The 26777-nt window shown below is 48.9% G+C and overlaps 6 protein-coding genes across 6 annotated transcripts; all 6 read left to right on the top strand.

Annotated features, from left to right (window-relative positions):
* Positions 1-94: 94 nt before the first annotated feature.
* Positions 95-1143, top strand: F5891DRAFT_1246729 (uncharacterized protein; the record flags this gene model as incomplete). Its single annotated transcript, XM_041369822.1, has 3 exons — positions 95-709; positions 760-789; positions 851-1143. The coding sequence occupies 3 exons, from the start codon at positions 95-97 to the stop codon at positions 920-922; spliced, it is 717 nt and encodes a 238-aa protein (XP_041222194.1). The 3' UTR covers positions 923-1143.
* Positions 1144-1670: 527 nt separating this feature from the next.
* F5891DRAFT_983420 (uncharacterized protein) lies at positions 1671-3452 on the top strand (the record flags this gene model as incomplete). Its single annotated transcript, XM_041377320.1, has 7 exons — positions 1671-2064; positions 2100-2165; positions 2222-2260; positions 2325-2411; positions 2458-2863; positions 2921-3141; positions 3265-3452. The coding sequence occupies 7 exons, from the start codon at positions 1671-1673 to the stop codon at positions 3450-3452; spliced, it is 1401 nt and encodes a 466-aa protein (XP_041222193.1).
* A 12905-nt stretch (positions 3453-16357) lies between these two features.
* Positions 16358-17009, top strand: F5891DRAFT_1246710 (uncharacterized protein; the record flags this gene model as incomplete). The annotated part of the gene is made up of 4 exons (XM_041369821.1): positions 16358-16576; positions 16630-16713; positions 16764-16919; positions 16977-17009. 4 exons carry the CDS (start codon positions 16358-16360, stop codon positions 17007-17009), a joined length of 492 nt encoding a protein of 163 aa, XP_041222192.1.
* A 113-nt stretch (positions 17010-17122) lies between these two features.
* On the top strand, positions 17123-18047 carry F5891DRAFT_1053611 (uncharacterized protein). The gene is made up of 3 exons (XM_041362580.1): positions 17123-17343; positions 17405-17692; positions 17807-18047. The coding sequence occupies exons 2-3, from the start codon at positions 17541-17543 to the stop codon at positions 17865-17867; spliced, it is 213 nt and encodes a 70-aa protein (XP_041222191.1). The 5' UTR covers positions 17123-17343; positions 17405-17540; the 3' UTR covers positions 17868-18047.
* Positions 18048-21336: 3289 nt separating this feature from the next.
* On the top strand, positions 21337-23156 carry F5891DRAFT_1175175 (uncharacterized protein; the record flags this gene model as incomplete). Its single annotated transcript, XM_041365701.1, has 5 exons — positions 21337-21742; positions 21798-22031; positions 22081-22486; positions 22537-22801; positions 22854-23156. 5 exons carry the CDS (start codon positions 21337-21339, stop codon positions 23025-23027), a joined length of 1485 nt encoding a protein of 494 aa, XP_041222190.1. The 3' UTR covers positions 23028-23156.
* Positions 23157-24863: 1707 nt separating this feature from the next.
* Positions 24864-26733, top strand: F5891DRAFT_1280624 (uncharacterized protein). Its single transcript, XM_041370429.1, has 4 exons — positions 24864-25419; positions 25475-25630; positions 25680-26082; positions 26133-26733. Exons 1-4 carry the CDS (start codon positions 24882-24884, stop codon positions 26629-26631), a joined length of 1596 nt encoding a protein of 531 aa, XP_041222189.1. The 5' UTR covers positions 24864-24881; the 3' UTR covers positions 26632-26733.
* Positions 26734-26777: the final 44 nt, after the last annotated feature.

The raw sequence follows: 26777 nt of genomic DNA, 5'->3' as shown, positions 1-26777 counted from the left end.
CCGAGAATTCTCCTGGGCCGAAAACATACCTAGTCGGCCCTTCCGACATCAACTGCATGTTTTCTCGAGCCCATCAGTTGGCCCATCTGAGATCATGTACGCATTCTCCTGGGCCGAAAAATCACCAGTCGGCCCTTCCTGTATCAGCTGGGCCAACGGCCATTCCTTCCGACATATTCTCTTGGGCCGAAACCGATTGGCTGGCTCTTCCGATATCATATGCTGGGTCAACACAAAACCTACTGGTCAGCGCTTGGGCCCAAAATCACTAGCAGAGCCCTTCCGAGATGACATGGATATAGAATATCCAGCTGGGCCTATCCGTTCTTCCTTCCGAGACATATATACAGGGCCCATCCGTCACTCTCAGTACCTGTATCCCAATACGATCGGCCCGCTTATCCTATTGATCTCACACTTGGCCGACCCGCCAGCATGGGTACTATTCCAAGCTGTGGGCCCATCCGTGATCAGCTATGCTTGGGCTCACATTGGATGGCCCGCCTCACTGGGTCGATTCTCAACCTTTGGCTGTCCGACTAAGTCGGGAAATGTTACTGAAGGGGCTCGAACACTGTATCAACCTTTGACCTGGAATTTTGGGCTTAGGTCACTCTGCGCACACCGATGGTTGAAGCAGATTGTCGCAAATGGCTCGTCAGCCAATTTCAGGATTTACTGGTCTGGCCTGATGAAAGAGAAGCAGCTGGTACGTACTCCTATGCTACATGTTTCACATGATTGATTTATGTCTTGCAGGCTTATGATCCTGCCGACACGCTGAAGCTGGTAATGAACTCAACTAAATGTGCACTCATCCTGATACAGCTGTTTACATTTTTTTTCTCAGGTCAAGGACAATATATGGAACGGCAATACAGTCGACATCATCAACAAGATCTCTTCCGGCAGCCTATACTAGTTGGCATCCACCATGGGTGCAGCGGTTGACATCAGGTGGGTTGCTGGCGAGGACCAGGTGGACAGACTGCAGCAGGTAGTATAGTTATGTATATTTCATTTTTGCGGTGTCATTCGTTTGTTCTCGCAATGTATATTAGCGTCGTTTTCATGCGATTTCCGTAGTTTCATTGTGCAATACGACTACATTTAAGAATCTACGATAGTCGACGGAAATATCATATGCGAGAATCAGTGCGAAATCGTGAGATCTCCGTCGAACAGCATCACTAGAAAATCGACTATAAGTCCCATTCTCTACGCTCATCTACAGAAATCTTACGTCTGTGGCTCATCAATATTTCGGCCGTTTTCCGTCGATACGGTGAGGTCCGGTTCTCACTGGGCCTGAAGCCCCAGCAAGCCTTCAATGTTGTGGCGATAGACTTGAGGGTGCCAATGAGTGGATATACTAATACTACGGTGCGGTTCATTACCCCGAGCGAGTGCCACGGGGACGAATGCAAGGTTGGTGGCCCTAGCTAGATAAAGAATCCATCAGAATCGATGTTAGAACCTTAAGCTTGAACTATAATTAGACTCGAGCGGGAGCTAAGCGCTGGTCGATCGATCATTACTTCAATCCGCCATGTTGCAAAGGGCAAGCCCCAGTGCCTCATTGTGTTATCCCACTGCCTTGAGATGACGCCCGCTACTTAAATATAAATAACGAGTAGGTGCATATGATGCCCCCAAAGCAACATCCAATAATGCGCTTACTAGTACTTTTCTGCATCTTCCTTTACCTCGTTGGAGTCATCCAAGCTGCACCTACTACAAATACTACTACTACTAGTAGCACTCGTAGTAACATTACCGAAGCCCCATCATTCACAAACAGAACCCTGTGGAACATCGTCTCGAGCTGCGTTCTCACTCTATTCGCATGCATTTACAGTGCCATTCACCCCAATATCCCAAGTCCGAAGGACAGCCCCATTCTTATTCTATGGCGACGACTTGGTATCATGATAATGACACTAATCGTTCCTGAACTCATCGTCATATGGGCTATGCGCCAGTGGATCAGTGCTCGTCATGTTACCAAAAAGTTTAAGGAATCGGGATATTTTGGTGTTCTTCAGCTGCAGGAGCAGCCTAGAGGTGAGCCGTGCTTTCCAAAACTATATGTTCTTCAGGCAACTCACTATGCACGACCTTAGATTACAGGTCCATCGAAGCAACTACGGAGCAATATGTCGAAGGTGAGCTCGACATTCTATCTTGCCGCACCCCGAATATGTTTCCTCATGACTCAAAGATCGTGATAGCACCCGGCTTCTTGTGGCAGATCCTGAAGGTGATTCGTCATCTGTACTGGTAGCCGCACTATTCCTTCAGAAGTTCATACTATAGTACTCCAGCGCCCACCCCAAGATATGGGAGGTCTCGTGCTCTTGCGAAGCTGTTTAAAAAGTTGTTCAAAGCTTATGTTTCAGAGCAATCTGAGGGTAGGCCCGATTCATACTCACCACAACATTGACTCACGTGCCTTAGATTATACATGGACTCAGACGCACAGCTTCTTTGTACTCATGGGTGGTTTCATGCTTTATGTGGACGGGAAACCCTATCGTACACTACAGTATGATGACATTCTCAAACTGATAGATAAGGGGTTTATCGACGTCCCTACCCTAACGGCAAAGCAAATCCACGACAAGAGCAAAGGCAATGCGATATCGAAAGGGTTGATCATCCTTCAAGTGGCCTGGTTTATCATGCAGCTCATCACCCGCGTCATCTATCACCTCGAAATCACCCAGCTCGAAGTGGGGACACTCGCTTTTGCGGTTCTCAATTTCCTCACTTATGCTGTATGGTGGGACAAGCCTCTCGACGTGCAATGTCCACATCCAGTGTACTGGAAGTCGACCGAGTCAAGGCCAGAGGATTATATTGGGTATGTATGCACCTGAAGTTTGAACAATTATACCGCTGTTGATCATGTCTGCCTTAGTGTTGTTGTTGAAGAAGAAGAATTAACTGGGCTTAAAAGGATGTGGGACCCAATCCTCTTCCCAATCCTAGAACTGTCACTGGGCGGGGGCCGTCAAACTTCCACATTTCGAAAGCTCCGAGTTCAAACATTTGATGGCAGTATCGAACTCGAGAAGTCGGACGTGGCAGTTCTTGTGGCTGCTGGATTTCTCATGGCAACCATATTCAGCAGCGTCCATTGTATGGCTTGGTTTTTTGCCTTCGCCACATACCACGAACAGGTCCTCTGGCGCACAAGTGCCGTCGCTATAAGTTGCACACCCTGTGTTGAGCTTTGTAGTATATATGTTGGAAACATTTTAGACGATTTCGACATATTCAAGCGGCTCCATGTAGCCGAAATTTTCATTGGCCCTGTGATCTTTATATCTCCCATAGTGTACATCACAGGACGTGGCATTCTCTTGGTACTCATGTTCACCACTTTACGCAATCTTCCTCCTGGCGTATACCAGGTGGTGTCATGGACCGCTTTGGTGCCGCACTTGTAGTTTTTGGTTATGGTACTTGTATTTGTATTTTCTAGTTGTATTCATGCAATGCATACTCGTAGCATCGCCTGGTAATAAATAATGGGATCATCGTCATGATTATTTCGAGAATCGACTCGCGCGAGATGACGCGATCACATGACCTGCACGATGTGTGACATGACGCAAACTGAACAAACCAAAGTCTTGCTCAACACATCAATATTTTAATTTTCAGGCACATAAACGAACCCGACATGGACAGCAACGAAATCATACTGTTTTGGACACTATAGCTGATGAACGAACAGGTGGCAGCACTCTCAATCGACGATGAGACAGTCACGTTTGACTTTGGACGCGACCCGATGTTGTAGTGTTCATCTCTACTACTCAGAGATCAGTGCTCTGAACGCATTCATTGAAATCAAAGTGCGTGGAGGATCTGCCTAGTACCTATGCTAACTTATGCCTCTGGTATCAACGCGTTTGCACTGGTAGTTTTCCTTGTCGTCTTTGGCGAAGCACGTCTTTCAATCTACGGCTGTGGAGGGACTGAAGGCTTAAAGGAGAATGCAGGAACCGGGTTCGCGAGGATGCTAATGAATGAGAAGACGCACATGGAAGGTAAGCACTTTTTGTTGGGACGTCGGATATGCAGATGGTATGGAAGTGTTCGGATGGCGTTGAGGATTGATCTGAGTTTTTATAAGCTGATACAGGTATGTATACGTAGGCGCATGAGGAGCTCATCACATTTGTTTAGATCCTTCCTGGCAGACAACGCAGAAGAAGACATCGATCAAGACCAGACACATTGATGAGTACGTGTGTGCCCCAACAGTTATACTGCTACTGATTGTGTGTGGCTTTGTTCCAGTTGCAGAGACAAACCCGCTCGGCTTGATATCCTTTCTCTAGTCTTCAGCTCAATTTTAGAACTGATGGGCTTGCGATGAAGTTTGGTACATAAATTATTTCACAACCACTATGAACGAAACAATCTTTGTATATCTGCTGACCGCTGCCAGAGTTTTAACATCTCGATGGCAGTACACACCAGAATACTGGGGAGGGTATTGCTCTCGCGTTGGCCAAACCAACCAGCAGTACCCAGGAAAGGGCATCCTGGTGTTGGGAAATAAAGATATGAATTCTCGTGCGATGTAATGGAATGCGCGATGAAATAATTTTATAGCAACCCATGTGCTCAGCTCGAGGAATCGTCGTTGACTAGTGAGTCACCAGGACTGGGAAATCTACATGCCGAACGAAGCGTGGACGGTTACGGTCAGTCATTATATGATATGCACGAAGCGTGCACAAAACTAACACCAATGACCGCTGCAGGATCGCTAAGAAAGAAGAGTCGTAATCAGCTGCTAACTAAACCAACGACACAATTTGAATTAAATTGTGCCATTGGACATGCGTTAGGCCTGGTCATCACTGTCGACTGCTATTGGACAATGAAGAATGCTTATGATAGATGCTACATTCACGCGCACATTTAGTTGGGATTCGGTGTGCGCTCGGCTCTGTTCTTTCACTACCATGATGCGCAAGATGAATCAGTACAAAATGCACAGTCCGCTTTGATAAGCAGGACCATTTCAAAGCTCCTATGCGGTGCACCACTTGGTATATAACCTCCTAACCAAGTCTCCTCTCAGTAACAATGTCGATCCAAGTACCACTCTTCTCAAAGTCGTTATCTCACATCAAGCGACCATTGCCTCCTTCAGATCCACCAACCAGTCAAGACATCGTACATGCAATTGTCTTCCTTGAGAAGGTGAAGGAGTTTTTTAGCCCTCCCTGTAAGTTGTGTTTCGCAGTAGTGGTCTGAGCTACTAAATACATAACGCTCTTAGCATTCAAGAGAAAACTGTTGAGAGCCGATGTGTCCGAGGTAAGTAAGGCCGAGAGAGAGAGAGCCGAGAAAGGAAAGGACGATACGGCCGAAGAATAGAGCACATCGAGTGCGAGCATCTCCAAACGGAGAACGTCGACGACGTGTCAACGTCGGCAATCTTTTTGTTCTTTAAGTATATATTTTTCATCAAAGCTATTGCTGGCAGACTCACCGTATAAGAGGACGCTGTTTTCGTCGAAACGTCTCAGATTCGAAACGAATACTGAGACATAAGTACAAGTCCCACTGTAACGTTCGAGCACAAGCGCTGACGTACATCTAGTCGTACCTTTGTTCTAGGTACAAACAATTGTTAATAGAGATTCGAAACGAATACTGAGACTCATACCTTTGTTCTAGCGTGTCGTAAAACCTCCTGCGTGTATTGTTCCTCCACAGGTTATGAGCCCTGACTCCTCCATGGACTCGTCGACTCCCAGCACCAATTCAAACCTTTTTAACATCCCGAAGCTCGCCGAAGACGGCTCGAACTGGATAACCTACAAGGAAAGGACGTTAACGGCTATAGGTGCACGAGGACTTACGAGATATACCGATGGACGAGCTAAAGAGCCTACGCCTTTCGTAAAGAGCTCTACGGGGGCCGTTACGAAGCCGGATGGTACAACACCTACGCAGAAAGAAATCGATGAGCTCGACGCCATCAGGAAAACGTCGAGTTCCTTATTTGCTCCTTATTTGTCCTTATATGCCTTAATTCACATAATAAGGAATATTAAGGCTGTTTTTTCACACTTAAAATAAGGAGAATAAGTAGGTCCCTCTCCTTAAATTAAGGAAACTTCCTTAGAATAAGGAAATTAAGGCAGTCAAAGTGATGTCAAAAAGAGCACTTTATTTTCTACCACAGAGCTGGTTTGAACTCTCAACAATGCAGCTGACCCAGCTGAGATCACATGATCAATTCTCAGACTGTCAAGCAGCTTTACCAGTAGACTACAATACCTTGTACATATGCAGGCAGCAATTGATATATATACCATATCCATTGGACTTAGAATAAAATACAAGTCTACCATTAGGATTTTGATAAGTGACGATGGTAGACCATGTGAACTTTTTCGAAGAAAATCAAAGTTGTAACCCTTGTCAAGGGTAGTCTATCCATAGTCTCATGACGTTTTTTGGTTAACATCCTAGTGAGTTATAAGCAAAATACTAGAAAGTGGTGTGTTCAAGAAAGTTCAGGCACACAAGTAATCTCCTTAATTCTCCTTAATTCTCCTTAGGCTGACTTGCAGCCACCATGTGCCTTAGAATAAGTATAATTAAGTACGAAATCACTCCTTAATAGTCCTTATTCTCCTTATTCTCCTTGATCAATTTTTTAAGGAAGTTAAGGGACAAAAAGGAACTCGATGTTTTCCTGATGGCAAAGACCGATGAGTATCAACAAAAGAACTCACTTGTAAAACAGCAAATATTTTGCACGATCACAGATCGGCTGCTGTTACGCGTCCAAAAGTTAGGATCCGCGTCCGAAATCTGGAAGGAAATATGCCACATACATGAAGGCAAAACCGAACTCGTCCAGATAGATCTGAGACGGAGGCTCCAGGAGACGAGGTGCGAAGAAGGTGGTGACGTCAAGGCTCATTTTTCAGAGCTTTTGCGCCTGAGGGAGTCGTTAGCTGGAATGGGGGTAGCCGTCGTTGATACGGACTTTCATGCCATCATCCTAGGGTCCTTACCTGAATCCTACCGGCCGCTACTGTCGTCGATGAACGCAGCGGCCAAGATAACGAAAACTCCCCTCTCGCCCTACGAACTCATCACCATCATCACAGAGGAATACGAGCACCGGTTACTCACCGAACAACGTCCCAACAAACGCAGGACCAACAGTGCGCTCTCCGCGAGAACAAATGCAGGGAGGAGCATGAGCTCGCAGAGCTCGGCTCCAAAATCCAACCCCGACGCAGTCTGTACGAACTGCGATCGTAAGGGCCACTGGAAGAGTGACTGTTGGCGAAAAGGTGAAGGAAAAGAAGGTCAGGGGCCGAATCAACGGCAGAGACAAGGAGGACGCACCCAAAAACAAAGTGCCAATGTAGCCAAAGAGCCGGAGCCAAAGGACAACTACGCTTTCGCTATGTCAGACCTCGCAGTCATAGCAAAATCAATGGACGTACCTCCAGAGCGCCGAGGAGCAATAGTAGACTCCGGCGCGACCTCTCATTTCTGCCCGGATAGGGCAAAATTTGTATCCTTCGTCGAGATCGCCCCGCAGAAGATATACACTGCGAATGGAGCTACTGTCAATGCGACAGGACGAGGAGACGTGAGGATGGACTTACCATTGGGCTCGAAACGAACGACCGTGACGCTAAAAGACGTCCTATATGCCCCCTCCATGGCATTTACCCTTATCTCCACCAATAAGATCGCCTCCGCCGGTTTGGCTGTGCTGTTCGAAGGAGGAATGTGCAGGATACTGTCTGCTCCCCCCGAACGAAGGACGATCGCAGAAATACCCCAAGTCCAGGGACTTTACGCTGTAACGTCCGACCGTAAGCATCGTGCCAACGTCGCCAGGACAAAGCTTACCATCAATGATGTCCATCGTGCCCTAGGGCACGTATCACATGCGGCCCTTCTTGACGCAGTCAAGAAGGGCCTAATCCTGGGCATAGACATAGATCCGGCGCCCGCCATCCAGTTCTGTGAAGTCTGCGTGAAAGCTAAGTCAGCTCAGCAGTCCTTCCCAAGAGAAACGAAGATGCGCGCACTTACATACGGAGAACTAGTCCATACGGACCTCTGGGGACCGGCGCAGACGACAAGTTTGGGAGGCTGTAAATATTATGTCAGTTTCATGGACGACTTTAGCCGGCAGACGCGACTCGAGTTCCTCAAACAAAAGAGTGACGCACTTACCGCGTTCAAGTCCTATGAGGCATGGGTGGCCCGTCAATCACCAGGTGTGCGCGTGCGCAAAATCCGTTCGGACAGAGGAGGAGAGTATCTGAGCGCCGAGTTCGATCAATACTTGCGTCAGCAAGGTATAGAGCGGCAGCTAACAGTGCACGACTCACCCCAACAGAATGGTGTCGCCGAACGACTCAACCGGACACTCGTCGAGCATGCGAGAGCAATGCTCATAGGCAGAGATATGCCAAAGTACCTGTGGGCCGAGGCCGTTAGTTACGCCACTTGGCTCAAGAATCGCCTACCTTCAAGGGCGATCCCAGGCAGCACGCCCTACGAGTTGGTGCGCAAGTCCAAGCCGGACTTGTCGCAGGCCCATGAATTTGGGGCCAGGGTCTTCGTCCATATGCTGGAGGCTGGTAAGCTGGAGGCGAGGGCGGAGGAGGCAGTTTTTGTGGGGGTAGACGCTGAAAGTAAAGGATACCGGGTGTATTGGCCCGGCAGATGGTGTGTCTCGGTGGAGAGGAATGTGACCTTCACGCCGATCCTGGCAGCCGATGGTATGCCGGACAAGGGGGAGTCTGCTGTAGTCAACGAACATAACAGCGGCAACGGTAATAATAACTCACCTAGTAGCGTCCAGCCCATCACCATGCCACAGCAACCTCAACCTTCTACTCCTAAGCAACCCCAACCATCTACTCCTCAGCAACCTCAACCTTCTACTCCTAAGCAACCTCAACCATCTACTCCTCAGCAACCTCAACCGTCTACCGCCCAGCAACCTCAACCATCTACTCCTGAAGCGAGGTCGACGAGGGTAAGACCACCCCCAGGGTACTATGCGGCGCTGAATGAGGGCCAAACGGCAGCCCTAACCATGGAAAGCCTGTTGGAAGCGTCAGAACTCGACCTCTTGGATGAAGAGGCGCATATTCACCTAGCATTGGCCGCCGTCCAACCAGAACCGACCCTCCAACAAGCCTTGAAGGGCCCAGACGCTGCAGAGTGGCAAGAAGCCATCAATTACGAAGTCAGTCAACTCGAGAAGCTAGGTACGTGGGAAATCGTAGACGCACCTCGAGGCGTAAACCTTATCCCATGCCATTACGTCCTGGCCACAAAGCGCGGGCCGGACGGCGAGAAGCTGAAGCTTCGCACGTGCCTAGTTGCAAATGGGCAGCGCCAGAAGTACAGGGTCGATTTCTTCAAAACCTTCGCCCCCACGGCCAATATGAGCACGATACGTGCAGTCCTAACGATGGCTGCTCAGCGCGACTGGGAAATACACCAAGTCGATATTAAAAGTGCGTACCTATATGCGAGTCTGCAGGAGGACATATATATGCGAGCGCCCCCTGGATACTTGAAGGATGGTCAGGAAGGGAAGGTACTGAAGCTGAAAAGAAGCTTACCTGGACTCAAACAAGCAGGATATGAGTGGGCGCAGGAGCTAGCTGGAGCCTTCAATGAAATGGGCTTCAGCAGGTCAAAAGTAGATCAAGCCGTTTTCTACAAACGCACCTCGCGCGAACACGTCGTCATCACCGTCTCTGTCGACGACATGGCCGTCACTGCCAACCATATATCCCATATCCATCGGTTTAAGTCCGAGCTGCGCGCGCACTTCGAGATTAGCGACCTAGGGGAGTTGAGCTGGTTATTGGGGCTGAAGGTGACGAGGGACCGCGTAGCACGCACCTTGACACTTTCACAGAAGGCATACGTCGAGACGATCCTCGAAAGGTTCCACCTGGAGGACGCGAAGGTCCTGCACACGCCCATGGAACCAGGTACTGTCCTTTCCATAGATCAGTCCCCTGCAACACACGCCGAACTCCAAGCTATGCGAGACGTACCATATCAACGCGCGATCGGTTCATTAATGTACGCAGCTACGAGTACCCGGCCGGATATCGCTTTTGCGGTGGCAACACTGTCGCAATTTATGAGGAATCCGGGGAGACCCCATTGGGAGGCCACCAAACACGCCCTGCGGTACCTGAAAGGCACCGCAGACTATGAGCTGACATTGGGATCCAGCGAGGGAGGAATTGAGGCGTTTGTCGATGCCGATTGGGCATCGCAGCCACATAGGCACTCCATGAGCGGGTACATCGTACTGCTCCATGGAGGCCCCATTTCGTGGAGCACGCGCAAACAGCCTATCATAGCCCTGTCAACGGCTGAAGCTGAGTACATAGCGTTGACCAGCGTGGCAAGGGAAGTACTTTACCTGCAACTCCTCATCCGCGAGCTCTACGACGTCCAAGACCTCCCCACACCCGTCTTCTGCGACAACCAAGCTGCTATAGCGTTAGTCTCGACGGGAAAATTCCAATCGCGCACCAAGCACATAGACCTGCGATACCACTTCGTACGCGGCCATGTGAAGGACGGTACCTTCAAGATAATCTACTGCCCCAGTGACGACAACGTCGCGGACGCGTTCACGAAGCCATTGGCACGTCCCCGACTCCAGAGGTTGAGGACATTGATGCGTTTGGATAACGCTCGAGGGGGAGTGTTGAGAGCCGATGTGTCCGAGGGAAGTAAGGCCGAGAGAGAGAGAGCCGAGAAAGGAAAGGACGATACGGCCGAAGAATAGAGCACATCGAGTGCGAGCGTCTCCAAACGGAGAACGTCGACGACGTGTCAACGTCGGCAATCTTTTCGTTCTTTAAGTATATATTTTTCATCAAAGCTATTGCTGGCAGACTCACCGTATAAGAGGACGCTGTTTTCGTCGAAACGTCTCAGATTCGAAACGAATACTGAGACGTAAGTACAAGTCCCACTGTAACGTTCGAGCGCAAGCGCTGACGTACATCTAGTCGTACCTTTGTTCTAGGTACAAACTGTGGAGGAACGATACACGCGGGAGGTTTTATGACACGCTAGAACAAAGGTACGAGTCTCAGTATTCGTTTCGAATCTCTATTAACAATTGTTTGTACCTAGAACAAAGGTACGACTAGATGTACGTCAGCGCTTGCGCTCGAACGTTACAGTGGGACTTGTACTTACGTCTCAGTATTCGTTTCGAATCTGAGACGTTTCGACGAAAACAGCGTCCTCTTATACGGTGAGTCTGCCAGCAATAGCTTTGATGAAAAATATATACTTAAAGAACGAAAAGATTGCCGACGTTGACACGTCGTCGACGTTCTCCGTTTGGAGACGCTCGCACTCGATGTGCTCTATTCTTCGGCCGTATCGTCCTTTCCTTTCTCGGCTCTCTCTCTCTCGGCCTTACTTCCCTCGGACACATCGGCTCTCAACACTCCCCCTCGAGCGTTATCCAAACGCATCAATGTCCTCAACCTCTGGAGTCGGGGACGTGCCAATGGCTTCGTGAACGCGTCCGCGACATTGTCGTCACTGGGGCAGTAGATTATCTTGAAGGTACCGTCCTTCACGTGGCCGCGTACGAAGTGGTATCGCAGGTCTATGTGCTTGGTGCGCGATTGGAATTTTCCCGTCGAGACTAACGCTATAGCAGCTTGGTTGTCGCAGAAGATGGGTGTGGGGAGGTCTTGGACGTCGTAGAGCTCGCGGATGAGGAGTTGCAGGTAAAGTACTTCCCTTGCCACGCTGGTCAACGCTATGTACTCAGCTTCAGCTGTTGACAGGGCTATGATAGGCTGTTTGCGCGCGCTCCACGAAACGGGGCCTCCATGGAGCAGTACGATGTACCCGCTCATGGAGTGCCTATGTGGCTGCGATGCCCAATCGGCATCGACAAACGCCTCAATTCCTCCCTCGCTGGATCCCAACGTCAGCTCATAGTCTGCGGTGCCTTTCAGGTACCGCAGGGCGCGTTTGGTGGCCTCCCAATGGGGTCTCCCCGGATTCCTCATAAATTGCGACAGTGTTGCCACCGCAAAAGCGATATCTGGCCGGGTACTCGTAGCTGCGTACATTAACGAACCGATCGCGCGTTGATATGGTATGTCTCGCATAGCTTGGAGTTCGGCGTGTGTTGCAGGGGACTGATCTATGGAAAGGACAGTACCTGGTTCCATGGGCGTGTGCAGGACCTTCGCGTCCTCCAGGTGGAACCTTTCGAGGATCGTCTCGACGTATGCCTTCTGTGAAAGTGTCAAGGTGCGTGCTACGCGGTCCCTCGTCACCTTCAGCCCCAATAACCAGCTCAACTCCCCTAGGTCGCTAATCTCGAAGTGCGCGCGCAGCTCGGACTTAAACCGATGGATATGGGATATATGGTTGGCAGTGACGGCCATGTCGTCGACAGAGACGGTGATGACGACGTGTTCGCGCGAGGTGCGTTTGTAGAAAACGGCTTGATCTACTTTTGACCTGCTGAAGCCCATTTCATTGAAGGCTCCAGCTAGCTCCTGCGCCCACTCATATCCTGCTTGTTTGAGTCCAGGTAAGCTTCTTTTCAGCTTCAGTACCTTCCCTTCCTGACCATCCTTCAAGTATCCAGGGGGCGCTCGCATATATATGTCCTCCTGCAGACTCGCATATAGGTACGCACTTTTAATATCGACTTGGTGTATTTCCCAGTCGTGCTGAGCAGCCATCGTTAGGACTGCACGTATTGTGCTCATATTGGCCGTGGGGGCGAAGGTTTCGAAGAAATCGACCCCGTACTTCTGGCGCTGCCCATTTGCAACTAGGCGCGCGCGAAGCTTCAGCTTCTCGCCGTCCGGCCCGCGCTTTGTGGCCAGGACGTAATGGCATGGGATAAGGTTTACGCCTCGAGGTGCGTCTACGATTTCCCACGTACCTAGCTTCTCGAGTTGACTGACTTCGTAATTGATGGCTTCTTGCCACTCTGCAGCGTCTGGGCCCTTCAAGGCTTGTTGGAGGGTCGGTTCTGGTTGGACGGCGGCCAATGCTAGGTGAATATGCGCCTCTTCATCCAAGAGGTCGAGTTCTGACGCTTCCAACAGGCTTTCCATGGTTAGGGCTGCCGTTTGGCCCTCATTCAGCGCCGCATAGTACCCTGGGGGTGGTCTTACCCTCGTCGACCTCGCTTCAGGAGTAGATGGTTGAGGTTGCTGGGCAGTAGAAGGTTGAGGTTGCTGAGGAGTAGATGGTTGGGGTTGCTTAGGAGTAGAAGGTTGAGGTTGCTGTGGCATGGTGATGGGCTGGACGCTACTAGGTGAGTTATTATTACCGTTGCCGCTGTTATGTTCGTTGACTACAGCAGACTCCCCCTCGTCCGGCATACCATCGGCTGCCAGGATCGGCGTGAAGGTCACATTCCTCTCCACCGAGACACGCCGTCTGCCGGGCCAATACACCCGGTATCCTTTACTTTCAGCGTCTACCCCCACAAAAACTGCCTCCTCCGCCCTCGCCTCCAGCTTACCAGCCTCCAGCATATGGACGAAGACCCTGGCCCCAAATTCATGGGCCTGCGACAAGTCCGGCTTGGACTTGCGCACCAACTCGTAGGGCGTGCTGCCTGGGATCGCCCTTGAAGGTAGGCGATTCTTGAGCCAAGTGGCGTAACTAACGGCCTCGGCCCACAGGTACTTTGGCATATCTCTGCCTAGGAGCATTGCTCTCGCATGCTCGACGAGTGTCCGGTTGAGTCGTTCGGCGACACCATTCTGTTGGGGTGAGTCGTGCACTGTTAGCTGCCGCTCTATACCTTGCTGACGCAAGTATTGATCGAACTCGGCGCTCAGATACTCTCCTCCTCTGTCCGAACGGATTTTGCGCACGCGCACACCTGGTGATTGACGGGCCACCCATGCCTCATAGGACTTGAACGCGGTAAGTGCGTCACTCTTTTGTTTGAGGAACTCGAGTCGCGTCTGCCGGCTAAAGTCGTCCGTGAAACTGACATAATATTTACAGCCTCCCAAACTCGTCGTCTGCGCCGGTCCCCAGAGGTCCGTATGGACTAGTTCTCCGTATGTAAGTGCGCGCATCTTCGTTTCTCTTGGGAAGGACTGCTGAGCTGACTTAGCTTTCACGCAGACTTCACAGAACTGGATGGCGGGCGCCGGATCTATGTCTATGCCCAGGATTAGGCCCTTCTTGACTGCGTCAAGAAGGGCCGCATGTGATACGTGCCCTAGGGCACGATGGACATCATTGATGGTAAGCTTTGTCCTGGCGACGTTGGCACGATGCTTACGGTCGGACGTTACAGCGTAAAGTCCCTGGACTTGGGGTATTTCTGCGATCGTCCTTCGTTCGGGGGGAGCAGACAGTATCCTGCACATTCCTCCTTCGAACAGCACGGCCAAACCGGCGGAGGCGATCTTATTGGTGGAGATAAGGGTAAATGCCATGGAGGGGGCATATAGGACGTCTTTTAGCGTCACGGTCGTTCGTTTCGAGCCCAACGGTAAGTCCATCCTCACGTCTCCTCGTCCTGTCGCATTGACAGTAGCTCCATTCGCAGTGTATATCTTCTGCGGGGCGATCTCGACGAAGGATACAAATTTTGCCCTATCCGGGCAGAAATGAGAGGTCGCGCCGGAGTCTACTATTGCTCCTCGGCGCTCTGGAGGTACGTCCATCGATTTTGCTATGACTGCGAGGTCTGACGTAGCGAAAGCGTAGTTGTCCTTTGGCTCCGGCTCTTTGGCTACATTGGCACTTTGTTTTTGGGTGCGTCCTCCTTGTCTCTGCCGTTGATTCGGCCCCTGACCTTCTTTTCCTCCACCTTTTCGCCAACAGTCACTCTTCCAGTGGCCCTTACGATCGCAGTTCGTACAGACTGCGTCGGGGTTGGATTTTGGAGCCGAGCTCTGCGAGCTCGTGCTCCTCCCTGCATTTGTTCTCGCGGAGAGCGCACTGTTGGTCCCGCGTTTGTTGGGACGTCGTTCGGTGAGTAACCGGTGCTCGTATTCCTCTGTGATGATGGTGATGAGTTCGTAGGGCGAGAGGGGAGTTTTCGTTATCTTGGCCGCTGCGTTCATCGACGACAGTAGCGGCCGGTAGGATTCAGGTAAGGACCCTAGGATGATGGCATGAAAGTCCGTATCAATGACGGCTACCCCCATTCCAGCTAACGACTCCCTCAGGCGCAAAAGCTCTGAAAAATGAGCCTTGACGTCACCACCTTCTTCGCACCTCGTCTCCTGGAGCCTCCGTCTCAGATCTATCTGGACGAGTTCGGTTTTGCCTTCATGTATGTGGCATATTTCCTTCCAGATTTCGGACGCGGATGCTAACTTTTGGACACGTAACAGCAGCCGATCTGTGATCGTGCAAAATATTTGCTGTTTTACGAGTGAGTTCTTTTGTTGATACTCATCGGTCTTTGCGTCGAGCTCATCGATTTCTTTCTGCGTAGGTGTTGTACCATCCGGCTTCGTAACGGCCCCCGTAGAGCTCTTTACGAAAGGCGTAGGCTCTTTAGCTCGTCCATCGGTATATCTCGTAAGTCCTCGTGCACCTATAGCCGTTAACGTCCTTTCCTTGTAGGTTATCCAGTTCGAGCCATCTTCGGCGAGCTTCGGGATGTTAAAAAGGTTTGAATTGGTGCTGGGAGTCGACAAGTCCATGGAGGAGACAGGGCTCATAACCTGTGGAGGAACGATACACGCGGGAGGTTTTATGACACGCTAGAACAAAGGTACGAGTCTCAGTATTCGTTTCGAATCTCTATTAACAATTGTTTGTACCTAGAACAAAGGTACGACTAGATGTACGTCAGCGCTTGCGCTCGAACGTTACAGTGGGACTTGTACTTACGTCTCAGTATTCGTTTCGAATCTGAGACGTTTCGACGAAAACAGCGTCCTCTTATACGGTGAGTCTGCCAGCAATAGCTTTGATGAAAAATATATACTTAAAGAACGAAAAGATTGCCGACGTTGACACGTCGTCGACGTTCTCCGTTTGGAGACGCTCGCACTCGATGTGCTCTATTCTTCGGCCGTATCGTCCTTTCCTTTCTCAGCTCTCTCTCTCTCGGCCTTACTTCCCTCGGACACATCGGCTCTCAACACAAACAATTGTTAATAGAGATTCGAAACGAATACTGAGACTCGTACCTTTGTTCTAGCGTGTCGTAAAACCTCCCGCGTGTATCGTTCCTCCACAAAAACTGTGCCTGGACTACCGTATGGCCACTGTTGACGACCTCGCGAAAGCGCAGTTGTATCTACACAAGTTGTGCAGCGCAGCCATGGCTGGGACAGGTGGAAATGTAGAGTCTCATGTCATCTCGGATGCCGTCGAACCCATCCATAGAAGGCTCGACCAGATGAATAAAACACTGGTTCAGGTGATGGATAATTCCAGGATTCACGGTCTAGAGCAACGGATCGACTCTGATTCCCAAGCAAGTGAGCATCGACAGAGGTCCAGCCATCCTGAGCGGTCAACGGTTGAAAGTACGCACTGGGTATGATAATCTCGATACTTTGATAACAATCGCTCATGTTCAAATATGACAAGAACCATCCTTTCAATGACTTACAATTGTACGACCAGATTCCGATCTCATGGGACCGTGAGGATGAACTTGAAGACCCGGAGCACGTTGGTATGTTTACCGTCTCTTGTTTACATTAATGACACGTTCTTGATAGTTCGAATTGCCGCCTTTACGCACGAACAACGACTTCACCAACCTCACCGATTATCAATTGGATGATTATCTTTATTACTACCAAATTGACGTTGATGACCAAAGTACCAGGGAGACGAAAATGCATTGCCTCCGATACTTTATTATTGGTCGTTCGGTGAGCGTTTTAGATGTTCTATCTTTTGTCACACTGCGTTGACGACATTGCCGTTAGAAGTCTTGTCATGCCGCGTCTGACCCAGTATAACAAGTTTTACCACTCAATCTACACCCATAGTAGTAGTAAGTAGTACAGTGTCATTCGACCCCGACACGATCACATGACCTTAAGATTAACATCGAACCGAACCGTAAATTTTACTCAAGTCTTGCACATTTCAACTTGTTTAGTGCTCACTTCCATGGACGGCAACAAAATTGGACTATTTGGTATGCTGTGGCTGATGAGCAGGTAGCAGGATTTTCAATCGATGACTCGGAGGAGACAGTTAGTTAAACTACCTTTGGATACGACCCGACGTGCTGCGTGCACCTCTATTGCACAGAGATCAACTTTGTATGCTTCGACTTTGAAAAGGAATGTGCGTGGCTTATAAAAATTCACATAGACTGACACCTTTAGATATAATCGATCTACGTTAGCAAGCTTGCGATCCTGGTCGTCTTTGGCGAAGTAGGCCTCACCGTCGACGGCCGCTGCGGAAGGAGTGAAGGAGGAAAATGTAGGGGTCGTATTCTGGGGGATGCGAGTCAGTGGCGAGGAGAAGCTGGTGAGTACATGTCCTTCTGTCTCGTACTGTTGAATCTTCTGGAATTAGGAAGTCGGATATGTAGAATGAGCCTTTTGCGAGCTAATGCGGGGTACATGTTTGTGAAAGCACGGGAAGTTATTGCATATAACGTCCGCTCCTTGGATTACATGTCAATACAGTGCGTATACATGTGTCCCTTTGTCACTTCCTGGTGTGTTGGTTGTGTTCCCTAACTTTCTCCTTGCCATTCATCTCTCCGTGACGCGTCTTCCAACTAACCGCCACCTCAAAGGCCATCGAAAAGTGCTATGAATCAGCACCCACTACACACGACCCTTCCCCCGCACAGGTAGAAGGGCTCAGATGGTTATCTCTCGCACCATCTACAACATCTACCCCCCTGAGAACGAGCGACAAGAAGTTACCCTCCCTACTGAAATCTGTCGTCTATATTGTCATCGAGTGCAGTGTATTGTCGACCAAATTCGGGGAAATAAACATGTCGTTAACCAAGTAAGGATGCGTGCATCCTATAAAAGCCCCCAACCCTCTGTCGTCCCATATCACCTGCGAAGCCCTTCTCATTCGAATCGCCTTTTAAAGTCCTGCTGACACCACTTATCGAGGATGAAGAGAACACGCGGGGTTTATAGATTCGGATGAAGCGGATGTGGAATAGACGAAACGGCTTTGAAGCGTGGGTCCATTTAGGGAGGATGAGTGTGAATGCGAAGATGGAGATCATGTTGGTGAGCATGCTGAAGAGACCGGTCTTGCGTCCTCGCCCCGAGATTTCATTCATATTCTAAACCCGAACTCGAGACAACATCAGTCTCTTCTTCAATACCCGTGTCCATCCCACCACTCCACACGCTCTTCCTAAGCGACTCACACGACCGAAGTTCGTCTCCACTATTCATCTTCCTGAAGGCCAGCAAAGCCCGTGACCAAGTAGCCGCAAACACATTCACGCTCACCTTCACTTTCATTTCGTTTCTATCACGTGTCAGCTCAGTCAAACTTGGTCAAACCAGATCGGCTCAGTTTCACAGCTGCCGGCTTCTATCGTCTCTAGCGCTTTGTATTGTGAGCTCAAAACCAAACTGTATTTGATTTTGCAGTATACAGTAACAAGCCTGCAACTGCAGGACCAGCATCTATCATTACGACTAGCCATTGACAACGTGAGTTTACCGTCGAGGTATTGAAACTGTTCCCTACAATTTGAAGTCGATTGGTGAAAATTCGCAGCTCGCTTTGAACCCGCCTTCGGACCTTTGAATCTTGACATCGTCACCTACGATAACCAACGTCACAAGGTCATTGTCTTCAACAATCTTGACCATTTCTCGACAACCAATGATATCCAGGTAAGGGCATCCTGGTGTTACCTTTAAATACAATTGACTTGCGCTGACAGGTTTTCGATCCTCGTCGTCGACGGCGTAGATGGAGTGCAGGCTGGAATCTGGAGGACGTGAGTGAGCGAGAGGGACAAGATGGTGAGTACACGACTTATTCTTTTTTGAGCTGGGGGGTCGGATATGCGGATAATGGGAGTGCATAGTTGGTGTTTTGAATTGATTTTATTTTTACAAGTTGATACAGGGTACATATCCGTGTGAGCACACGAGGAGCTCATCATATCTGCGTGGTCTCTTCCTTGCACATCGTCCGCCTATCTCGGTTTCTATTTCCTCGCGCAACGCCATAAGCTTACCGGTGACCCATCTCCCAATGGCGCGTCTTCAGGATAGCCACCACAACTGGCGTTCAGTATCGCCCACGAAATACTTTGATGGCAGCATTGATATGGAAGGTTAGGACCTAACGCTCCTTCAGCTTGCTCCATTGTATTGCTTGATTTTTTGCTTCCCACATACCAGGAACAGGTGCTATGGCGCATGAGTACTGTCGCCATAACTTGCATGCCCTGGCTTATGGTCCCCACTGGAATATCCTGCACACATCGCTGGAGCGGCACAGACTCAGACATCGCCGAGGAGCTGATTATTCAACTAAGTACATAGCGCAAATATTTCGATGTTGTACTTGCACGCGTTGTTATGGCTTATCTGCCGACTTCCATCTCATTCAGGGAGAACTCTTGAACTGTCTTCAACACGATGAATCACAAGGACCAGGAAATCTACATACCGAAGAAAGCATAGACAGTTACTGTAACGGTTAGTCATTGATATATGCATGAAATGCACACAAGAGTTGCAAGACTATCACCATGCCAATGAGCGGTTCGGGACTGCTAAGAAAGAAGAGTTGTTTATCAGCTGAAAATTCCGCTCGCTGAACCAACGACCCAGTTTGACAACATTTGGCTGAAGAGAAGGTAGAAATCTTGCAGCTGAACATGTGTTAGGCTCGGGCCATCACTGACAACTGCCCTTGGATTGCGAGGGGTGTTTATCGTAGACGCTATTATAACAGACGCTCATACGTGCATGTACACGTTTAGTTAGGGCCTGTTCTTGAAGCGCCAGCAAGCCTTCGATGCTGTTGTGGTGATCGACTCGAGGTACCAATGAGTAATACACTGACAAGGTGCGGTTCATTAGGTAGAATACCCTGGATGTCTCAAAGGGTGTCAGTTGTCTGGTTCCAATTTTACCGTGATAACCGCTCGCCCAACCTTTTGTTAAAAAAAGTTTTTGTCTTATCGAACTCGAGATCGCCCTATGCAGGACATTACGTTTGACAGGAACTCCAGTGCCCTTGTGTGAGATGTACCCCATCAGGCCGTTTCAGGCGCTCAATTGGTTCGAAGATGAGACGAGTTTAACGTAGCGAAATTATATACAAGCATGTGATGGGGCATGCTGACGGCCCTACTCGGTTGCCAAGGCAAGCTAGTACAAGAATGGGATGCCGTGCAGTAAGAGTGCAGCATGGCTGGGCCGGCTCTCGTTGTCTGAGCGCCCAACCCTTGAAAAATCACAATCAGCACAGTATTTCATCGGACATTCGAGATAGCCATCCATGCATACCTTCACTGTGCGAGAGATATCGCTTGCAAATCCCCTTGCAGATGTGCAACGAATGCGCCGCAGTCTCGAAGCAACCGAGGATGATCTAGTCGACCTATAAGATCCCAGTCTGACTTGATCTAGGAAGTCGACAAGTCAGTTGCACTGCGACTGCATTACATGCGAGTTATGACACGAACTGCTTCGAGTGGAATGCACTCTGAAAGCCTCACTACGCTAAGAGAGTCTGGCTGTACTCTTGATACAGGGTATGTAAAGGCTCACCGCAGCTAGAAGCATGACGCGATTGGAATAATCAAACGTAATAGGTTCCTGAGTTGGAGGCATGCACTGATGTGACTGAAAGTCATTACCAGGCTTTGCGTAATGATATGGTGCAATAGTGCAAGCTAGGGACGGTGGACACACGCCAGTGTCGGTACTTGACATCGAATTGAGAGTTGGACATTAGTAACGTTCAGTACAGGGCAAGCACTACAACTCAACATGGCCGCCAGCTTGAAATGAAAACTCAGAAGGGCCCCGGCGGGACGCTGTCATTGCTAGTCAGGACTGCTGCTGCAAACCAAAGGCGTCAAATGCAGTTCGGTTCGCAGCCGATCGACATTCGGAGATGAATAAAATTTCATGAATTCAAGTACAACAAGGCTTATGTACTTGCACGGATCTTCAAAGCTTCACTTTACATCCGCTTAGCCTAAGCCATGTTGCAAACATCAGACAAGAGCGCTAGGCCTAATCAACATCGTGCTCCTTTGAATTGACGCCCGCTAGTAAATATAAAAAATGAACAGGATGCATACGATACACCCGTCCACTGATGCGCTTGTTACTTATCTGCCTCTTCCTCTGCCTCGTTGGCTCAGGAGCAATCCAAGCTGCACCTACAACACTGCCAGTGGATACAGCAGATTCAGATATCAGTATCAGCGACCATTTTCGACTCACCCCATCGTTGACGACTAGAACCCTATGGACCATCGTCTCCAGCTCCGTTCTCACCATTTTTGCGTGCACATACAGTGCCATTCACCCTAACATTCCGAGTCCTAAGGATAGTTATACGGGTATCCAGATGCGGCGACTTGGCATCATAATAATGGCATTGATCGCTCCTGAACTCATGGTCACGTGGGCTATGCGCCAGCTGTTCAGCGCTAATCAAGTCACGAAACAGTTCGAGAAATCGAAGTATCCCAATGTTCCTCTGGACTGGAAGTCTCAAGGTGAGTTGTGCTTTTAGAAGCTCTGCGTCTTACAACTCACTATACACGTCCTTAGAAAATGTGTCTGCACCTAAAAATGACTTCCTTCGTTTTCTTCGCTTCCTTCGCTTCCTTCTCATGCCTTTTTTCTTCCTCTGGCCCTTGTTTCGCCCCTTTCACCTGCTTGCTAAAGGTGTATTATCTGTGTTGGCGTGTCTTTGTTGTTGCGTTTGTAGCCCCATGAGGCGGGTTGCAAAGCGGTTTAATTCAGAGCAATCCGAGCCAGAGCAATCCGAGTCTGAGTCGGAAGGTAAGCCTGGTTCGTGCGCACATAAACGTTGACTCATGTCCATCCTTAGATCATACGTGGACTCAGGCACACAGCTTCTTTGTGTTGATGGGTGGTTTCATGCTTTATGTGGACGGGAAACCCTACCTTACACTACAGCCTGATCACATTCTCAAACTGATACAGAAAGGGTGTATCGACGTCCCTACCCTAACGGCAGACCAGATCCACGATAAGAGCAAAGGCACTGCGATATCGAAAGGATTGGTTATGCTTCAGGTGGCCTGGTTTATCATGCAGCTCGTCACCCGCGTCATCTATCCCCTTGAAATCACCCAGCTCGAAGTGGGGACACTCGCTTTTGCGGTACTTAATTTCCTAACCTATGCTGCGTGGTGGAACAAGCCTCTCGATGTGGAATGTCCACATCCAGTGTACTGGAAGTCGACCAACTCAAGGCCAGAGGATCACATTGAGTATGTATGCGCCTCAATGATTATACCGCTGCTGATTATGTCTGTCTTAGTCTGAGTGACAGAGACCAACCCGATAGCCTTGGGATATTTTCTTCAGTCCTCGGCGCAATCATGGAACTGATAGGCTGGGCTGACATTCCCACATCTCGAAAGCTGCGAGTTCCAACATTTGATGGCAGCATCAAACTCGGACGAACTTCGGACAAGATGATTCTTGTAGCTGCTGGATTCCTCATGACAACCATATTTGGCGCCATCCATTGTATGGCTTTGTTCCTTCCCTTTCCCACATACGAGGAACACCTGCTATGGTCCGTAAGTGCTATCATTATAACTTGCATACCCTGGCTTTGTTTCGTCACTTTAGTTGCTCTTCCTGTGCGCATCAAAGGAGGTTCAAGTCTCGCTCTGTTCATTATATGCCATGTTCTACATCATAGCTCGTGCCGTCCTCTTTGCACTTATGTTCACTACTTTACGCAATCTTGGTCATAACGCATACGAAGCGGTGTCGTGGACCACTGAGGTGCCGCACTTATAGTTTTTGGTTACCGTGCTCAAAATGCAATTCATACTTTTCTTCTTTTTACGAGCGAGTGTACTATGTAGCAACTCACACTGCCTAACCCTACATAAACGCTTATATCAGTATCGTGCATTGATGCCCTAACGACCATGACTTCGTCAGCGCCTCTGAAGATGACTGACAATGCTTAAGGAAATCATCATTGGAGTTTTTGACTCAGTTTCTCAACTCATTACCCATAAGTATGCCCCGAATCAAAATTATATCGGGGAAGTCATTACTTTTTCGTTCGCTAGCTAGATATGTTATATCAACCGGTGATATTCAGGCAAGAGCATCCTGGCGTTATAAACGAAGGCGTGAATTTTCATGTGTAGTGTGATGGAACGCGCGTAACAAAATAATTTTATCGTTACCTATATCCTATTCGGGGGAGAACTCTTCAAGTCGTCTGACATAAGTGAGTTACGAGCACCAGGAAATCTACATGCCGAACGAAGCATAGACGGTTACGGTTAGATGTACGGAACATGTGAACATCAATGACTACTGCAGGGTCGCTAAAAAAGGAGAGTCGTGGTCGGCTGAAAATTCTGCTCACTAAACCAATGACCCAGTTCGACGGTAGTTGGCCGAGGAGAAGGTAAATGAAATCCTGCAGTTGGACATGCGTTAGGCCAGGTCATCACTGTCAACTGCTTTTGGTTAGCGAAGGGTGCTTACCTGTGAACCCTATTAGAACAGACGCTCATATTTACACGTACACGTGTAGTTGGGACTCGTTCTTGAAGCGCCAGCAAGCCTTCGATACTGCGGCGATCGACTTCAGGGTGCCTATATACTGACATTTAGTTAAAATACCCCGTGATCTCAAAGGGGGTCGGTTATCGGGCATATACTACAATTTTAGTGACAACCGTTCGCCCAGCCCTTGAAAAACCACAATCAGTATGATATTTCATAGGTTATTCGTGATGACCATGCTTACCTTCACTCTGCGAGAGACGTCGCTTGTAAATACCGTTGCAAGTGTCCAAGAAATACAGTCTCAAAGCAACTGAGTATCTAGTCGACCTATGAGGTCCCAGAAGTTTGATCTGATCTAGAAAGTCAACAAGTGAGTTGCACCGTGAGCGAATTATATGTGAGTTATGATATCAACCGTTTCGAGTGGGACGTAATTTAGGACTATCCAAGTGAAAAACTACAAGGTTAAGTATTCGATCAAACTAGGTGACGGGTGGCGTTTTCGCAATATTCATCCTAGTGCATGAAGTATAGCTACGTTCTATGCACATTGAAAGCTCACCAAGTAGAATTATGATGGCGTTTAGAAGCCTGCGATTTGAATGATAAAAAGTCGGCTCCCAAGTTGAAGGCATGTAATAGTAACATGAATCATTACCGCGGCCTTTGGAGCGTACGCTGTAGCAGTGCAAGCTGGGGGTGGTGGACACATGCCAGTTCTGCTTGTAATTCATTAGTATCAATGGAGTTGTACATAGCGTTGCAAGGCAAGCACCACAGCTCAACACGGCCGCCAGCTTGCAATGAAAAGTCAGAGAGCGTTGTCACTGCCACGAGTCAGGACTGAGGACTGCTGCTGCAAACCAAAGGCGTCGAAATTCGAACAGAAAATTGACGTGCTCGTCAACGACCATACCATACAACCGTGACATAGCAAGGAGTCTCGATCAAAAGTGTGTTGCATTGTTGGAGACAGTTGTTGGACCGGCTGCGGTTTGGTTCGCTTCAAGTTGACATGTCGGAGTGAATTATGTAATATGTAAAGTACTCGAATGCACGATGTTACTTCAAGTAATTATATACTAGTATATCATATAACCATTACTTTCGTATCCGCTTGCCATGCTGCAAACATCAGGCAAGCCGGGGCCTCACCATGCATCGTACTACCTTGAAATGACGCCCACTGGCAAAATACAAATAGCAAACAGGATACATATGTACCATGATGCACCCCAAAGTGACTCGGACGTCCAACTTGTGATGCGCTTACTACTTCTCCTTCTCTGTGTCTTCCTCTACCTCGTCGGGGTGATTCAAGCTGCACCTGGTACTATAACTAATACAACTGGCAATGCTATCACTAGCGACAGTTTTAAAGCTCCATCATTCACGACCAGAACCATATGGTCCATCGTCTCCAGCTCCGTTCTCACTCTTTTTGCATGCATATATAGTGCCATCCACCCTAATATTCCGAGTCCCCAGGACAGCCCTAATGACATCCTACTGCGGCGACTTGGGATGATGATAATGGCACTAATCGCTCCCGAATTAATTGTCACATGGGCTATGCGTCAATGGTTCAGCGCTCGCCTTGTTACAAGAGAGTTCAAGGAATCGGGGTATCCCAAAGTTCGTCCAGACTGGAAGCCTGAAGGTGAGTTGTGCTTTTAGAAGCTCTGCGTCTCACAACACACTATACGCGTCCTTAGAAAATGAGTTTGCACCTGAAAATGACTTCCTTCGCTTCCTCGCGGTGCTGGTTAAAGGTACATTATCTGTGCTGGTGTTTCCTTGGCGTTTCCCTGGTGTTCTTGTGAGGTTGGTCAAAAGGTCCGTCAAGGCATATTTCTCAAAGAAATCTGAAGGTAAGCCGGATTTGTGCTCGCCTAAACGTTGACTCACGCTCATCCTTAGTTTATACATGGACTCAGACGCACAGCTTCTTTGTGCTCATGGGTGGATTCATGCTTTATTTGGACGGGGAACCCTACCTTACACTACGACCTCATGACATTCTCATACTGATGCGTGAAAGGTGTATCGACCTCCCTATTCTAACGGCGAGCCAGATCTACGACAAGAGCAAAGGGAATGCGATATCAAAAGGATTGGTCATGCTTCAAGTGGCCTGGTTCATCATGCAGCTCATCACCCGTGCCATCTATCGCCTCGAAACCACCCAGCTCGAAGTTGGGACGCTCGCTTTTGCGGTTCTCAATTTCCTCACTTATGCTGTATGGTGGGACAAGCCTCTCAATGTGGAATGTCCACATCCAGTGTACTTGAAGTCGACCAAGTCGATACCAAAGGATATTTCGTATGTGTGTACCTCGACAATTATACAACTGCTGATTATGTCTGCCTTAGTGATCTTCATGACAGAGACGGACCCGCTCCGATGGTGATATTTTCTGCCCTCGGCCCATTCAAAGAATTGATGGGCGATTCTGGCATTCCTACATCTCGAAAGCTCCGAGTTCCAACATTTGATGGTAGCATCAAACTCAAACCTCTGGACACGATGGTCATTCAACTTGCTGCATTGAGTATGGCAACCGTATTTGGCGGCATCCACTGTCTGGCTTGGTTCTTCACCTTCGTCACGCATCAAGAACAGCTCCTATGGCGCATATGTGCCCTCGCTATAACTGGCACGCCCTGGCTTTTATTTTTTGCGATTTTCACATTTGATTCAGCACATAAGATGGTCTTGACATTTATAACTTTCCCGATTTTATTGGTATCAATTCCATTGTACATTGTAGCTCGTGCTATCATTTTGGTACTCATGTTCACCACTTTACGCCATCTTCCTGCTGACGCATACCAGGCGGTGTCGTGGATTAGTTTGGTGCCGCACTTATAGTTGTTGATCACGATACCTGTTGTATACTTCATACTTTTACAATAATGCAGCAACTATTCCAGGCTCCTAGGTAACCCAAACTACACGACTCACATGACTTACACGTGTGACACAGTGACGGCGGATGCTTCGAACCAAACAACTTA

The sequence above is a fragment of the Suillus fuscotomentosus genome (genome assembly GCF_016647785.1).
Source record: "Suillus fuscotomentosus strain FC203 chromosome Unknown F5891scaffold_54, whole genome shotgun sequence".
Classification (NCBI taxonomy): Eukaryota; Fungi; Basidiomycota; class Agaricomycetes; order Boletales; family Suillaceae; genus Suillus; species Suillus fuscotomentosus.
Note: the sequence above shows the minus strand (reverse complement) of the source record. Positions and strands in the feature narration are given on the sequence as shown.